Below are 16,910 nucleotides of genomic sequence, written 5' to 3'. Positions count from 1 at the left end.
CATACCAGCTTCTGTAGAGCAATCCTGTCAGTCCCCTTCCCTCGCTCTAGCCCCATAACCCCTCAACTTTATTTTCCTCAAATTCTCATCCAATTTACTTACGAAATCGTTAACTATCTCTGCTTCCACCACCCTGTTCATTTGAAGCCTTTCCTCATTCTGTTACAGCTGAGATCCAATACATGGGAGCCGGAATAACTGCCAGTTGGAACTCGGATAAATGTAAGACACTCAGAAATGAAATCAGTGTCTTAAAGCACTGAAGCCATTCAGCCCACTGGGCCTGTGCTGGCTCTTTGAAGGAGCTCTCCAATTAGTCCCACTGCCCTACTCTTTCACAGTCGTGCTACAAATTTTTCCCTTTCAATCATATATCCAGCTTTATTTTGAAAGTTTCTATTATATCCATCGCCTTTTCAGGCAGTACATTCCAGATCACTCACTGTATTGAAAAAAAAATCCTTCTCCCCCGGCTCCTTGCCAATTATCTTAAATCTTGACGTTTCGAGTCCTCATGACCCTTCGACAGAACTAGGTGAATCCCAGGAAGGGGTGAAATATAAGCTGGTTTAAGGTGGTGGTGGGGGGGAGGGGGGGTTGGGTTGGGGGAGAGAAGTGGAGGGGGGTGGTGTGGTTGTAGGCAAAAGCAGTGATAGAAGCAGATCATCAAAAGATGTCACAGACAGCATTGATGATCTGCTTCTATCACTGCTTTTGCCTACAACCACACCACCCCCCTCCACTTCTTTCCCTCCCCCCCCACCACCTTAAACCGGCTTATATTTCACCCCTTCCTGGGATTCACCTGGTTCTGTCGAAGGGTCATGAGGACTCGAAATGTCAACTCTTTTCTTCTCCACCGATGCTGCCAGACCTGCTGAGTTTTTCCAGGTAATTCTGTTTCTGTTTTGGATTTCCAGCATCCACAGTTTTTTGTTTTTATTTTTGTTTTTATCTTAAATCTTTGTTTTCTGGTTACTGATCCTCCTTATTTCTCCTTATTTATTTCATCAACACCCTTCATAATTTTGAACACCTCTATTAAGTCTGTGCTTTAACTTTTCTGCTACAAACAGAAAAATTCCAGCTTCTGTAGCCTTTACACATAACTGGAGTTCCTCATCCCTGCTATAATTCTGGAATATCTCCTCTAAGGTTTCATATTATTTTTAGCAATGTGTGAAACATAATAGAATTTTAAATGCTTTTTAGATTAAAAGCTATATTAATAAATCTAACTACTGTATATTAAAATTCCAATCATATCATACACACATGGCCCATAGCAATAATCAGTGCTAATTGTGCAGTTTAGCAGAACAAAGCTGGAAATTTCCTTGGAGCCTGTCTGCTTGGTTACTTTCAGTCTCAGCCACGGCTCAATAGTAGCATCCTAGTTGAAAAATTGTGATTTGAAGTCCCACTTCAGAGATTTGAGCACAAATCTAGGCTAACGCTCCCAATACGGCACTGAGTGCATACTGTTGCACTATCGGAGGTGCCACCTTTTAGATGTGATGTTAAACCAAAGCCCTGCCTACCCCATCTGGTGGACATAAACAGTCTTATGCCACTGTTTTGCAAAGAGCTGGGGTGTTCCCTCTGGTTTCCTGATCAAATTTATCCCTTATATCATAGAAAGACAAATTCTGATCATTATCACGTTGCTGTTTGTGGGAGCTTGCTGTGCACAAATTGGCTGCTGCGCTTCCTTCATGACACCGGTGACTCTACTTCAAAAAGTATATCACTGGCTGCAAAGTACTTTTGGATGTCCTGTGGTTATGAAAGGTGCTGTATAAATGCGAATTCTTTCTTTCAGTGGTCCTGATGTAAAAGTTGAGGATAATGACAAGGCTGTGGCCACAGTGATGGGGCTTCATGTTGGGACATACCAATTCAGGTTGACTGTCACTGACCAACAAGGTCTAAGCAGCTCAAAGACAGTGGCAGTCACCATCAAAGAAGGTCAGTAAAGTGTACCCAAATTTCAGCTGTTATAAACCAAGCATCCATTGCAATATTGCAGTGTTCTAACTGTGCATTTTTGTTTAGTTCTTATTCTCTTTATGCTGCGGGTGTTTTTACAGTACCTGCCAGGTTAGTGTTTCACATATGGGAAAAAAATAACACCATCGTATCAGTGGCGGGGGTAGGTCCAGGCCAGAGTTTTCTTGCAATCAGCTGCAACATATTTGCCTTTATGACATTCTGGTGCTAATCCTTCAGTGTTGCTGCTGTAATGTGTCCTAAGGACATAGGAAATAGGAGCAGCAGAAGGCCATCTGGCCTCCTTGAGCCTTCTCCACAATTCAGTAAGATCATGGCTGATATGATCTTGGCCTCAACTCCACTTTGCCGCCTGTTCCCCATAACCCTTGACTCCCCTATGGTTCAAGAATTTGTCCATCTCAGCCTTGAATATATTCAGTGAGTCAACCTCCACTGCTCTCTGAGGTAGAGAATTCCAAAGATTTATGATACTCTGAGAGAAGAAATTCATCCTCACCCTTCTCTTAAATGGCCGACCCCTTATTCTGAAATCATGTCCCCTGGATCTAGATTCCCCCATGAGGGGAAACATTCTCTCAGCATCTCTCAGCCTGTCAAGCCCCCTCAGAACCTTATGTTTCAATAAGATTCCCTCTCATTTTTCTAAACTCCAATGAATATAGGCCAAACCTGCTCAACCTTTCCTCATATACAATCCTTTCATCTCAGGAATCAATCTAGTGAACCTTCTCAGACCTGCCTCCAATGCAAGTACACCCCCCTTAAATAAGATCAACACTGGGTACTCAGTATTCTAGGTGTGGTCTCACTGACGCCATGTACAGTTGGAGCAAGAGTGCAAAGTCAGTCTCTTAACTCACTGTAAAGAACAGAAGAAAATCTAAACTTAATAAAATCACCCAGTGGTCATGTTAAATGAGAAGAACAAATAACCTGACGTGATTTTAACATTCAGATTATTGTTATAAGCTACTCGAATTTCATTCTCTTATCAGCTCCTAGTTATTCCATATTTTGTGCTTTATGAGGTTAAATGAACTTCCAGGTATTGCATATTTTATATTATTCTCAGTATATGAGGGTAATTGAAAACACAGGTATACCACATTCTTCCCATAATAGACTCTATGTAAGAGTAAAGACGCTTCAACTATTCCATATTCTCCATATTGTATGTATTACATAAAAATATATTTTGTAAAGCTGTGCTGAGATTCTCATTTCTGCCACTGTCATTGTGTATGATAATAACTCTTACCTTGTACCTCTGCTGTCATACCCCATGTCCTACATAACTAATTTCCTGATGCTCAACAGAAGACTTTTTTCCATTTTACTGATGAACTTGACTATTATTCCATTCCCTGAGGTTGATTTTCCAGTGATGTGGTGCACACAAAAAGTATTACTTGGAGTGCTGGGAAATCAGTGTCAGCTTGTGGTATTACTGGACTCTCAGGCAATCTCATACTGAATGTGTGCCTTCTTCCACAATGTTTAGAAGTCTTTTTATACCAGTATTATTCTCAAAAGCTTAATTTATGAAATCAGAAATTCTTACATTCTTAACAGTTCACTTAAATGATCTCCCAATGATAAGTGAGGACTGATGATTTTTGAATATATCTTTAAGAAACCAATAATCGTCCGGTAGCCAGCGCTGGAGGTAACCATTTTCTGGTCTTGCCCAATAACTCCATCACCCTTGATGGCTCCAACTCCACTGATGACCAAGGCATTGTATCTTACCTTTGGATGAGAGATGGGCAGAGTCCTGCTGCAGGTGTGAGTATCTAATTTTCAGTCACTATGAACAGCTGCATAACTTCACTTATTCTTTAACTTTTTACCTTTTGGACTGCTCTCTGTAGTAAAGGTCTTGAAAGGGAGAAAATAATGTACAAAATGAAAGTTTTAAAATGCTACAGTGTTGCTTGTGGGAAATTAATTGTTCTTGCACCATCAGACTTTGCCAGGTTACAAGCGAATGGAAGTTAGGGTGATGCTTTCTGATGTTCCTTCCATACCCCAACATGATAGCTGAACAGCTATCCCAGAACATCTGCATAGGAAACAATAGGGGGCTATGTGTTTGGACTAAGTGCTGTTCCAGAACTTCACAGTCCTGGGCAACTACAGTATTGTCTGGTTACTTTGCAACCGCAGCTGAGCTAAGCCAGGAGTGTTACAAGAGAGTAGGATAGTTTTATGCAGCTCTTATAAAATATAGAATTCAAAATTAACAACACTTGCCTTTATATGGCATATTTAAGATAGTAAAATGTCCCAAGGTGCTTCACAGGAGTATTGTGTTTGTGCCTCGGAGATGTGCAGAGATGACACACATTTATTCAATGCATTAAAATGTCTGCAGTTACCAGCATACTTTCAGTTTCTCATTGTCTGTCATCACACCCATTGGCTTTAACTACACAGCACACAACACAGATCAGTCAAGAGACATCTAGGCCAGAATTTTACGTCAGGTGTAAATTTGCACAAGATGGTGTCAGGCAAACATCCCTATGTCATCTCACACTCTAACAATATTTTGCTCGACGGGTTTGCGCAAAAATTGGAAGTGCGCCCACCGACAATTTACTGGGTGATTAAGCCCATTAATTGCGCAACTGTCTCTGATTTTTTGTGGCCCGTACAACCTTACAGATGGTGGCCGGGCCAGGCAGCTTTACAGTTTTCGTCAAACCTTATCCAAGGGTAGGATGAAATCTCCGTTATGAAATAAAATAAAAATAAATATCTGTGGAAAGCATTTTTGAGGTATATTTTCAGGTGCTTGACTGTGATGCGTGGATATTTTTTTTTTTTGCAGCTTTTTAAACCTTTATTTCATCATTTGAATGTCTGCAGCTCCCTGAGGCAACTGCCTGTCTTCAGTGAGCTCTCTCGCAGCGCTCACCTGCACCCGTGGTGACATCATCGCCCCTCCTCCTCCTGTCCCCACCCCAGCAGAACTGAGCTTTTCAGCGCACATTTCACACTGACTGGCCTTTAATTGGCCAGCCAGTATGAAATTGCAGTTGGGGGCAAATCGTGGTTGGTGATCTGTTTCCCAGCTGCTCCTGGGCCTGCCAATCGCGCACACCCGCCAAAGGTAAAATTCAGGCCATAAAATCAAACACCAAACAATTGAACAAAACATCTTTTCCTCTTGTAAAACTAAAAGAACTTGTTTTAAATTAAAAACAAAAACAGAATTACCTGGAAAAACTCAGCAGGTCTGGCAGCATCGGCGGAGAAGAAAAGAGTTGACATTTCGAGTCCTCATGACCCTTCGACAGAACTTGCGTTCGAGTCCAAGAAAGAGTTGAAATATAAGCTGGTTTAAGGTGTGTGTGTGGGGGGCGGAGAGATAGAGAGACAAAGAGGTGGAGGTGGGGTGGGGGTGTGTGGTTGTGGGGACAAACAAGCAGTGATAGAAGCAGATCATCAAAAGATGTCAACGACAATAGTACAATAGAACACATAGGTGTTAAAATTAAAGTTGGTGATATTATCTAAACGAATGTGCTAATTAAGAATGGATGGTAGGGCACTCAAGGTATAGCTCTAGTGGGTTTTTTTTATACATAATGGAAATAGGTGGGAAAAGGAAAATCTTTATAATTTATTGGAAAAAAAAAAGGGAAGGGGGAAACAGAAAGGGGGTGTGGATGGGGGAGGGAGCTTACGACCTAAAGTTGTTGAATTCAATATTCAGTCCAGAAGGCTGTAAAGTCCCTAGTCGGAAGATGAGGTGTTGTTCCTCCAGTTTGCGTTGGGCTTCACTGGAACAATGCCTATTGAGGACAAGGGGGACCCTATCATGTTTCTGGGAGGGAGGAGAAGGCGTGAGGGCGGATGCGCGGGAGATGGGCCGGACACGGTTGAGGGCCCTTATCCTCACTTATCACCCCACCAGCCTCCGCATTCAAAGGATCATCCTCCGCCATTTCCGCCAACTCCAGCATGATGCCACCACCAAACACATCTTCCCTTCACCCCCCTTATCGGCATTCCGTAGGGATCGCTCCCTCCGGGACACCCTGGTCCACTCCTCCATCACCCCCTACTCCTCAACCCCCTCCTATGGCACCACCCCATGCCCACGCAAAAAATGCAACACCTGCCCCTTCACTTCCTCTCTCCTCACCGTCCAAGGACCCAAACACTCCTTTCAAGTGAAGCAGCATTTCACTTGCATTTCCCCCAACTTAGTCTACTGCATCCGTTGCTCCCAATGTGGTCTCCTCTACATTGGAGAGACCAAACGTAAACTGGGCGACCGCTTTGCAGAACACCTGCGGTCTGTCCGCAAGAATGACCCAAACCTCCCTGTTGCTTGCCATTTTAACACTCCACCCTGCTCTCTTGCCCACATGTCTGTCCTTGGCTTGCTGCATTGTTCCAGTGAAGCCCAACGCAAACTGGAGGAACGACACCTCATCTTCCGACTAGGGACTTTACAGCCTTCTGGACTGAATATTGAATTCAACAACTTTAGGTCGTAAGCTCCCTCCCCCATCCCCACCCCCTTTCTGTTTCCCCCTTCCCTTTTTTTTCCCAATAAATTATAAAGATTTTCCTTTTCCCACCTATTTCCATTATATATAAAAAAAAACCCACTAGAGCTATACCTTGAGTGCCCTACCATCCATTCTTAATTAGCACATTCGTTTAGATAATATCACCAACTTTAATTTTAACACCTATGTGTTCTATTGTACTATTGTCGTTGACATCTTTTGATGATCTGCTTCTATCACTGCTTGTTTGTCCCCACAACCACACACCCCCACCCCCCCCCACCTCTTTGTCTCTCTATCTCTCTGCCCCCCACACACACACCTTAAACCAGCTTATATTTCAACTCTTTCTTGGACTCGAACACAAGTTCTGTCGAAGGGTCATGAGGACTCGAAACGTCAACTCTTTTCTTCTCCGCCGATGCTGCCAGACCTGCTGAGTTTTTCCAGGTAATTCTGTTTTTGTTTTGGATTTCCAGCATCCGCAGTTTTTTTGTTTTTATCATTGTTTTAAATTAAGCCATCCTAAACAACAAACATATGTACAGTGGGTAATTTCTTAGTGTTCAGAGTGTTCATTTTCTCCAAGTACAAGTGAGATATGACAGTCACTGATGACAGCACTGAGATCTACGAATTTGAGGTTGTGGTTCCACCTGTTCACCTCGATGAGGCAGATGATCAATATCACAGTCACTCATCAGAGAAGGAAATGTTTCCTTACAAACACAGTCCTTGAAATATCCTGGTCTGCTCACTATCAAGCACCTCATGTTCATTGTTGTCATCCAACAGATAAGGGTTGGTACCAAGCAATTTGGTCCTGATAGAGATGATGCAAGTTTGTGATCTCAGTTGGCCATTTGATGCAAACCCAATATCCAACTTCAGATCATGGTGTCCTTGCTCATGTTTGCTTTTCGAAGATAATTTTCATAATTTTTTTCTGGTTTATTGTAAAGTTGGTTTATGGGGGTAAATAGTTAGGGGTGTGTGTGTGTGTGTGTGTGCGTGTGCGTGCGTGTGTGTGTGAGATTTAATGACATTTTGTAGTCACGCAGGCCGCAAGTTCAAGTTAACCGAAGAAGTAAGGTTTAGAAGTATCTTTAAGATGCAAAGTAGGTAAACATCGTTGGGATCATAGCATGTAAGGTGTGATGGGAATTTGCATTTTTAGATAGATGAAAGGGATCTCAGTCTGTTTACAGCTACACAAGCACGTTAAGGAATGTGTTTATTTTCCCTAAGGTTTACTGACAAGATATATGACAACATGGAAGTTTTTATGTTGTGGGGGAGATACACTTTCAAAGATATATGAATGAAACAATCAAATTTACATGTTAAAAATGTGAGAAACAAAGATAAAGCAGAATGAGACTATATGTCGGGGGAAGGCATTGTGAGACCTAACAGAAGTGTGTGAAATAGCCTTAATGACGCCTCCAGTACTTGTGCATACACCTGCTGTCCATAGAAACTGGACCTGGAGAATAGTCATTTTGAATTCCACTGCCCAGGGTATTGTGTTAATTTGCTGGATCTGTTTAAAGTCTAAAATCTATTTTTGGACCTTTGCCTTAAATGGGGTGTAACTGGGAGTCAGGTTAATTAGGAATTTTAGGAGTTATTTTAATAGTAATTTGTAGACCAGTGTATATGCTTGAAATCTTTTTTTTTGTTAATAAGTATTTTCATTTAGTTTTTTTTTTAAAAATCTTAAGTCTTGGTGGACTCATTACTCCTGAATTCAGTATGCGCATCTCGAAATAAATTCAAATTGCAAAACTGTGGTGCTAGCGCAATCAAGTTTCCCTCATGGATTTGATCCATCTGCCAGACATCATCTGCCATGTCATAATGTATTGGGGGCTCTTTGTGGGATATTTGAAATTCCTTGATTGATTTGGAGTTGGTGAATCTTAAGGTTACAAGTACAAGGAAAACTTTGAATTCAGGAGTTGATGTGAGGGATTTTAAAGTGGTAAAACTGCAATAATGGCTGTACCCATGGCTAAAATTTTTTGAAAGTAGAAGATATAACTCTGGGTTACAAAAAGTATCTTAGGGTAAGTTAACAGAGTTGGTAGATAAGTTGCAGTTGAGGTTACATGTAGGGGCAAACAAAGCAGACATAGTTGAAGTGATAGCATAGCATTTGAAGTTGGAAGTGATACTTGACACCAGTGAGTCACAGCTGGAGGTATTGAGACTTCAGTTACAAATGAAGAAACTTGAATTTGAACATGCAAGAGAAATGAAAAAACTTGAACCAGAGGCAGCAGAAAAAGAAAGGGCAGAGAAAGAAAGAGAAAAAGAGAGAGCATTTCAAAGAGAAATGGAAATGCAAAAACGTAACCTCCAGAGGGAACCGTTAGCAATGGAGGAGAGGGCAAAGGAAAGAGACAGAGAGTACCAACTTAAAAAGTTGGACTTTAAAAAAGAGACCCCAGATGCTGAGGAATGTTCTGATGATGAAAAAACCTTTAACCTAAAACCCAGTGGGGAGATGTTTAAATTTGTGCAAGTTCTTCCAAAGTTTGAAGAAAGAGATGTAGATGTGTTCTTTATTTCATTTGAGAAGATAGTTAAACAGATGAAATGGCCACAAGAAAAGTGGACGTTGCTTTTACTGTCTAGGTTAGTGGGTAAAGCTCCTCAGGTTTATGCTTCACTGTCAAAAGAAGAGTCAGTGGATTATGATGCAGTTAGAAAAAGGCTATTTTGAGTGTGTTTGTGTTGGTTCCTGAGGAGCAAACAAGGCAGAAATTTAGGAATATAAGAAAACAGACTGGGCAAACTTATATTGAGTTTGAGAGAGTAAAACAAAGTAATTTGACTGGTGGATATGGGCATTAAAGATATAGACAATATATGCAACTCTTGGAGAGAGAATTCTTTTGGGAGAATTTAAAGATTCAAATCCTTCAGTAGTGAGAACTCATGTGGAGGAACAGAGGACTGATTCTGTAAGACAAGCAGCAGAAATAGCTGATGATTATGAGTTATTTCATAGATTTAAACCTTTTATTCATCACCGTTTCAAATCGGAGAAGGATAGAAATTGGGAAGGTGAAAGGAAAGTAGGGAGTCAGGGAAGAGGGGTAGGTGAAAATTCCCAGGAAGTTTTTTCTCAGACTGAAAAGGAAGGTGCTGAGGGTAAGAGTGACACTCAAAAATTGAGGTGTTTTCATTGTAATAAAGTTGGGAACACAAAGTCAATGTGTTGGAAATTACAGGGAAAATCTGTTGCAATTATTGGGATGCAGAAAAGTTCTGGAAATAGAAGTACTGTGGGTTCTGAGGTTCAGGCACAGGAAAAACCAGTGGTTTGTGTACAGGTATAGCAGGAAGAATCAGTGATAGGTAAAGAAGTGGGAATATGTTCACAATTTACCCAAGGGTGTTCTGAGGAGCAGGTTGCAGAAAATTTAAAGATTTTGTATGTGAAGGGGAAGTCTTTCCATGTGTACAGGGTGGAGCAGGAAAAGATATTAAAATTTTAAGAGACACAGGGGCTAGTCAATCCCTCACTGTTGTGGGATAGTGATATTTGATGTTTGAAGAGAGTATTGCAGGAACAGGTGATAATAAGTGGAGTTCATGGAGATGCTAAACCTATTCCATTGTGAAAGGTAAATTTAAAGAGTAAGTGGAAAACAGGTGGAGTGATTGTTGGAGTAATGGAAAAATTGTCCATTGCAGGGATTCAGTTTATTTTCGGTATTGATATAGCTGGGTCACAGACGTGGGTAATGCCTGTGGTAGTCTGTAGAGGTGTTTTCAACAGAAGTTTTGTGGAACGTACATCCTGGGTTGTATCCAGATTGTGTGGTTACAAGATCACAGGTTGAAACAGGAAGAAGAGGAAATTAAAAAGCAGGGAAAAGGTTAGCTGACACTGTCTTTGATAAGATTGTTCAAGAAGAAAGAGTGGAAGGGAATGCAGCTGAGGTGTTTAGCTCAAGGCAGTTAGTAGAATTACAGTAAAAGGATATGCAACTAAGACAGTTATAATCAGACAGCATACTCAGAAACAGAGGCAGAATGTATTCCAAAACATTATTACCTTAAGGGTAATGTGTTAAGGCGAAATTGGCGACTGTATCAGGTTTCTGCTGATGAAAAATGGATGGAAGTGCATCAGATTGTTATGCCATTTGAATATAGAAATGAGATACTGAAAATAGCTCATGAAATTCCAATGGGGAGACATTTAGGAATTAGAAAAGCACAGGTGAAAATACAAAAACATTTTTATTGGCCTGGATTGCACAGAGACGTAGCCAAAATCTGTAGAACATGGGGAGGCGATGGTGTAGTGGTATTGTTGCTAGACTGATAGTCCAGAGACCCAGGGTAATGCTCTGCTGAACTCAGTTCAAATCCCGCCACGGCAGATAGTGGAATTTGAATTCAATTTAAAAGTCTAATCATGACCATGAAACCATTGTCAATTGTTGTAAAAAAAAAAAAACCCATCTGGTTCACTAATGCCCTGTAGGGAAGGAAATCTGTCTCCTTACCTGGTCTGGCCAACATGTGATTCCAGACCCACACCAATGTGGTTGACTCTTAAATGCTCTCTGAATGGCCTAGCAAGCCACTCAGCTGTATCAAATCACTATTAAGTCACAAAAAAGAATGAAACTGGACGGACCACCCGGCATTGACCTAGGCACCAGAAATGACAACACCAATCTCAGCCCGGTCGACCCTGCAAAGTCCTCCTTACTAAGACCTGGGGGCTGGTGCCAAAATTGGGAGACTGTCTCATAGACTAGGCAAGCAACAGCCTGACATAGTCATCCTCATGGAATCATATCTTACAGATAATGTCCCAGACACTGCCATCACCATCCCTGGGTATGTCTTGTCCCACCAGCAGGACAGACCCAGCAGAGGTGGCAGCACAGTGGTATACAGTCAGGAGTGAGTTGCCCTGGGAGTCCTCAACATCAACTCTGGACCCCATGAAGTCTCATGGCATCAGGTCAAACATGGGCAAGGAAACCTTCTGCTGATTACCATGTACCGTCCTCCCTCAGCTCATGAGTCAGTGCACTTCCATGTTGAACACCACTTGGAGGAAGCACTGGAGGTGGCAAGGGCGGAGAATGTATTCTGGGTGGGGAGCTTCAACGTACATCACCAAGAGTGGCTTGCTAGCACCACTAATGTCCGAGCTGGCCGAGTCCTAAATGACAAATGCTAGACTGGGTCTGTGGTAGGTGATGAGGGAACCAACAAGAGGGAAAAGCATACTTGATCTCATCCTCACCAACCTGCCTGCCGCAGGTCCATCTGTCTATGACAGTATCGATAGGAGTGACCACCGCACCATTATTATGGAGATAAAGTCCCGCCTTCACATTGAGGATACCCTTCATCGTATCATGTGGCATTTTTACCACTGTGCTGAATGGGATAGATTTCAAACAGATCTAGCAACTCAAGACTGGACATCCATGAGGCGCTGTGGACTATCAACAGCAGCAGAATTGTACTTGAACACAATCTGTAACCTCATGGCCCAGCATATCCCCCACTCTATCATTACCATCAAGCCAAGGGATCAATACTGCTTGAATGAAGGGTACAGGAGGGCATACCAGGAGAAGCACCAGGCATACCTAAAAATGAGGTGTCAATCTGGTGAAGCTATAACACAGGACTACTTGCATGCCAAACAGCAAAAGCAGTAAGTGATAGACAAAGCTAAGTGATCCCACAATCAATGGATCAGATCTAAGCTCCGCAGTCCTGCCACATCCAGTCGTGAACGGTGGTGGACAATTAAGCAGCTCACTGGAGGAGGAGGCTCCACAAATATCCCCATCCTCAATGATAGAGGAGCCCAGAACATCATTGCAAAAGATAAGGCATTTGCTACAATCTTCAGCTGAAAGTGCTGCGTGGATGATCGTTCTTGGCCTCCTCCGCAGATCCCCAGCATTACAGATGCCAGTCTTCAGCCAATTTGATTCACTCCATGTGATATCAAGAAATTGCTGAAGGCATTGGATACTGTAAAGGCTATGGGCCCTGACAATATTCCGGCAATAGTACTGAAGACTTTTGCTCCAGAACTTGCGGCACCCCTAGCCAAGCTGTTCCAGTACAGCTGCAACATTGGCATCTACCAGACTATGTGGAAAATTGCCCAGATATGTCCTGTACACAAAAAGCAGGACCAATCCAACCTGGCCAATTACCGCCCCACCATCAGTAAAGTAATGGAAAGGGTCATCAACAGTGCCGTCAAGTGGCACTTGCTTAGCAATAACCTGCTCAATGTCGTCCAGTTTGGGCTCCACCAGGGCTACTCAGCTCCTGACCTCATTACAGCCTTGGTCCAAACATGGACAAAAGAGCTGAACTCATGAGATGAGGTGAAAGTGACTGCCCTTGTCATCAAGGCCGCATTTGACCGAGTGTGCCATCGAGGAGCCTTAACAAAACTGAAGTTAATGGGAATATGGGGGAAAATTCTATGCTAGTTGGAATCATAACTAGCACAAAGGAAGATGGCTGTGGTTTGTTGGAGGTCAGTCATCTCAGCTCCAGGACATCACTGTAGGACTTCCTCAGGGTAGTGTCCTCAGCCCAACCATCTTCAGCTGCTTCATCAATGACCTTGCTTCCATCATAAGGTCAAAAGTGGGGATGTTCGCTGATGATTGCACAATGTTCAGCACCATTGACGGCAACTCAAATACTGAAGCAGTCCGTGTCCAAGTGCAGCAAGACATGGCACTTCTCAGCCCAAGCCTGAATATTGTCCAAGTAACATTCATGCCTCACAAGTGTCAAGCAATAACCATCTCCAAAGAGAGAGAACCCAATCATCGTCCCCTGATGTTCAATCGTATTACCATCAATGAATCCCTCACTATCAACATCCTGGAGGTTACCATTGACCAGAAACTGAACTGGACTAGCTATATAAATACTGTGGCTACAAGAGCAGGTCTGAGTAACTCACCTCCTGACTCCCCAAAGTCTGGTAGCATCGGCGGAGAAGAAAAGAGTTGACGTTTCGATTCCTCATGACCCTTCAACAGAACTGTTCTGTTGAAGGGTCATGAGGACTTGAAACGTCAACTCTTTTCTTCTCCGCCGATGCTGCCAGACCTGTGGAGTTTTTCCAGATAATTCTGTTTTTGTTTTGGATTTCCAGCATCCGCAGTTTTTTGTTTTTATCCCCAAAGCCTGTCTTCCATCTACAAGGCACAAGTCAGGAGTGTGATGGAATACTCCCCACTTGCCTGGGTAAGTGCAGCTCCCACAACACTCAAGAAGCTTGACACCATCCAGAACAAAGCAGCCCCCTTGATTGGGGGCACCACATCCACAAACATTCATTCCCTCCACCGCTGACACACAGTCACAGCTGTGTGTACCTTCTACAAGATGCACTGCAGGAATTTACCAAGGCTCCTTTGACAGCACCTTCCAAACCCATGACCACTATCATATAGAAGGACAAGGGCTGCAGATAGATGGGAACACCACCAACTGGAATTTCCCCTCCAAGTCACTCACCATCCTGACTTGGAAATATATTGCCATTCCTTCACTGTCACTGGGTCAGAATCCTGGAACTCCCTTCATAACAGCACTGTGGGTGTACCTACACCACATGGACTGCAGTGGTTCAAGAAGGCAGCTCACCACCACCTTCTCAAGGGCACCTAGGATTGGGCAATAAATGCTGGCCCACCCAGCAAAGCCCACATCCCGTGAATGAATTTAAAAAAACATGTCAGGTGATAGGGAACCCACAAACAGTGATTAAAATGGCACCTATAATTCCAATTCAAGCATTTGAAGAATCTTTTACTAGGGTCCTGGTTCATTGTGTAGGACCCCTCCCTAAGATTAAGGCTGGGATTTTCCAGCCCCCTCGTGGGCAGGACCCACCACAGGCGAGGTAGCGCCCCAGCCAAAAGTCCCATTGACTTGCAGCAGGACCGGAAGATCATGGCAGCGGGCGGGTGCAGAAAAACCCCCATAAAACTGAGAATCAGTACTTGCTGACAATAATGGATGTGTCTACAGGGTTTCCTGAGGTAATATCTTTGAGAAATATTATAACAAAGAGAATTATGGAAGAGTTGACTAAAGTTTTTACAAGATATGGTTTACCAGAAGAAGTACAATCAGCTCAGGATTCAAGTTCAACGCCACAGCTGTTTAAGTAGGTAATGAACAGCTTGGGGATAAAACAGTCTAAATCAACAGCCCATCGTCCTGAATCACAAGGGGCTCTGGAAAGATCATATCAAATTTTAAAAACCATGATGAGGATAGTCAGGATTATCCACAGGATTGGGATAGGGGAATTCCATTCTTGTTATTTGCTATTAGGGATGTTTCTAATGCACCGACTGGATTTAGTCCTTTTGAATTAGCCTATGGTCATGAGGTAAGCGGACCACTATAGTTAATTCATGAGAAATTAGTGAGTCAAAATTCAGAAACTGCTCTCCTGGATTATATATCAAACTTCAGAGAAAGATTAGACACATCATGTGAGTTAGCTAGGGAACATTTAAAGATATCACAGCAAGTGATGAAAGTAAAGGCAGTTAGGAGTATCACAGTTGTTAGTTTGTTAGTGTTAGTTTTGTTACCAGTACTAGGTGACTCATTAAAGGCAAGGTATAGTGGGCCATACAGGATTGAAAAGAGACTGTGTGAAGTAAATGATTTAATAAATACTCCAGATAGAAGAAAGAAGTAAGGGTGTGTTGTGTAAATATGCTTAAAAAGTACTTTGACAGGGAAGAGAACCAAAAGGGTTAGAGGCGTGTAAAAATTACAACCTATCATAAGTTCAGCTGGTGTCGTTCTGGTTAGTGTGTGTGTGATGGATCGAGAAGTGTGAAGTAGGATATGACAGGACCGTTCAAACCTTTTTCCATCCAACAGGCTAGCTCTCAGACTGTCTTTGATCGTCCAGTCAAATCATTCAACACCACCATTCGATTGCATGCTGCATTGCAGTATTAGATGGTGGTGAATCCCATTGCTTGCTGGGAGCTCCATGAACTGACTGGAAACAAACTGCGGTCCATTGTTCGATGGTCTCTGGAAAACTTCATTTTGTAAACACTTGTCTAAAATGTTAATGACTGAAGTGGTTATTATGGAATTTGTCATAGTGATTTTCAGCCATTTGCTTTGTAGACCATGAACAACAAACAAAAAAATGTTGTTTGCTCGGGGCTGCTTGTACTTCCCCAACATATCTACTTGGAGTTGTTACCATGGTTTTGTTGCATGGAGTTGGTTGTAAAGTTGTGGGACACAGTTTAACATATTTTTCACAATGTATATGCTATGCAGTTTCTAATGAAATGAACTTCTCTATGTAGTGATCTATTGCTAGCCACCAGATTGTTTCACGGGGTCGTTGTTTCATCTTAACACTACCCAGATGTTCTTCATGGACAAGGTGCAATACAGGTTGCTGTAACAATTTTGAGATAATCGTTCGAGTTCTGCATGCAATATATTTGACATCAATGTGAGCTCATTGCAAATTCTGTAGAATGTGGCTGGTTCTTCCTCCGTTTTGCGAGACTGCTTGGTTTTTAGGTGCTAGCTTACTTTCTGCAGTATGCTGTCTGTCATTGATTCTGCTTTCAACTCCTCTCGTGAAACAAAATTCACAGTCATGTGTGAAATCACAGCGATCGCATAGTCTTCAATGTCAAAAGTTACTTTGCTATCACTAATGCTGTCTGAGATATTAGGACGGCAAGCATCCCAGCTACTTGTTGCGTGAACCCACGAGATACTCAACCTCAAAGTTGTACTGATGAAGACAATCTGACCACCTGTGGATGAGTAGAAGTCAGATTTGATGTGGCTAACAACGTAGTCAGTGTATGGTGATTGGTAGAGACTGAGCTTCCTATCCAGGAGATACATGTGCCAATGTTCACAGATGTAGATGCAGGCCAGTGCTTCCTGCTCTCCGGTAGGTGTGGGTTCAGTTTCCAACAATGGGCATGACATGTAAGTGATTGGTTGTTCGTCTCCTTCAATGTACTGTGCAATTACAGCTCTAGTTGCATTTCCTGATGCTCTGTTGTGACATATGTTTCCACATGTGGGTTGAAATGCATGAGGTGCTATCTTCACTATTAACATGTCAAATATTGTTTGCTGTGTGACTGTCCATTCCCATTGTGTATCTTTGCACCGTAACTTTCGAAGAGGCTCCAAGATCTCTGCGTAGGTAGGAATCAATTTGTGATAAAAGTTGGTAGAATCAAGGAACAATGCCAACTCTTTTACATTGGACAGGGTTGGAACTCTAGACTCCAGTTCTGTCACTTCTGTACCGTAGAAAACCAATCC

General features: G+C 42.5%; 1 protein-coding gene across 1 annotated transcript in view; it reads left to right on the top strand.

Moving 5' to 3' along the window:
* kiaa0319 (KIAA0319 ortholog) overlaps positions 1–16,910 on the top strand; it is a 122,632-nt gene that overhangs the window by 79,879 nt on the left and 25,843 nt on the right. The window contains exons 12-13 of the mRNA XM_041184007.1: positions 1,823–1,968; positions 3,647–3,798. Of these exons, the coding sequence (XP_041039941.1) occupies positions 1,823–1,968; positions 3,647–3,798 (298 nt within the window). The remainder of the gene's footprint in view (positions 1–1,822; positions 1,969–3,646; positions 3,799–16,910) is intronic.

The sequence above is a fragment of the Carcharodon carcharias genome, chromosome 3, assembly GCF_017639515.1.
Source record: "Carcharodon carcharias isolate sCarCar2 chromosome 3, sCarCar2.pri, whole genome shotgun sequence".
NCBI lineage: Eukaryota > Metazoa > Chordata > Chondrichthyes > Lamniformes > Lamnidae > Carcharodon > Carcharodon carcharias.
The sequence above is the reverse complement of the archived record's forward strand: the minus strand, read 5'-3'. Positions and strand labels throughout refer to the sequence as shown.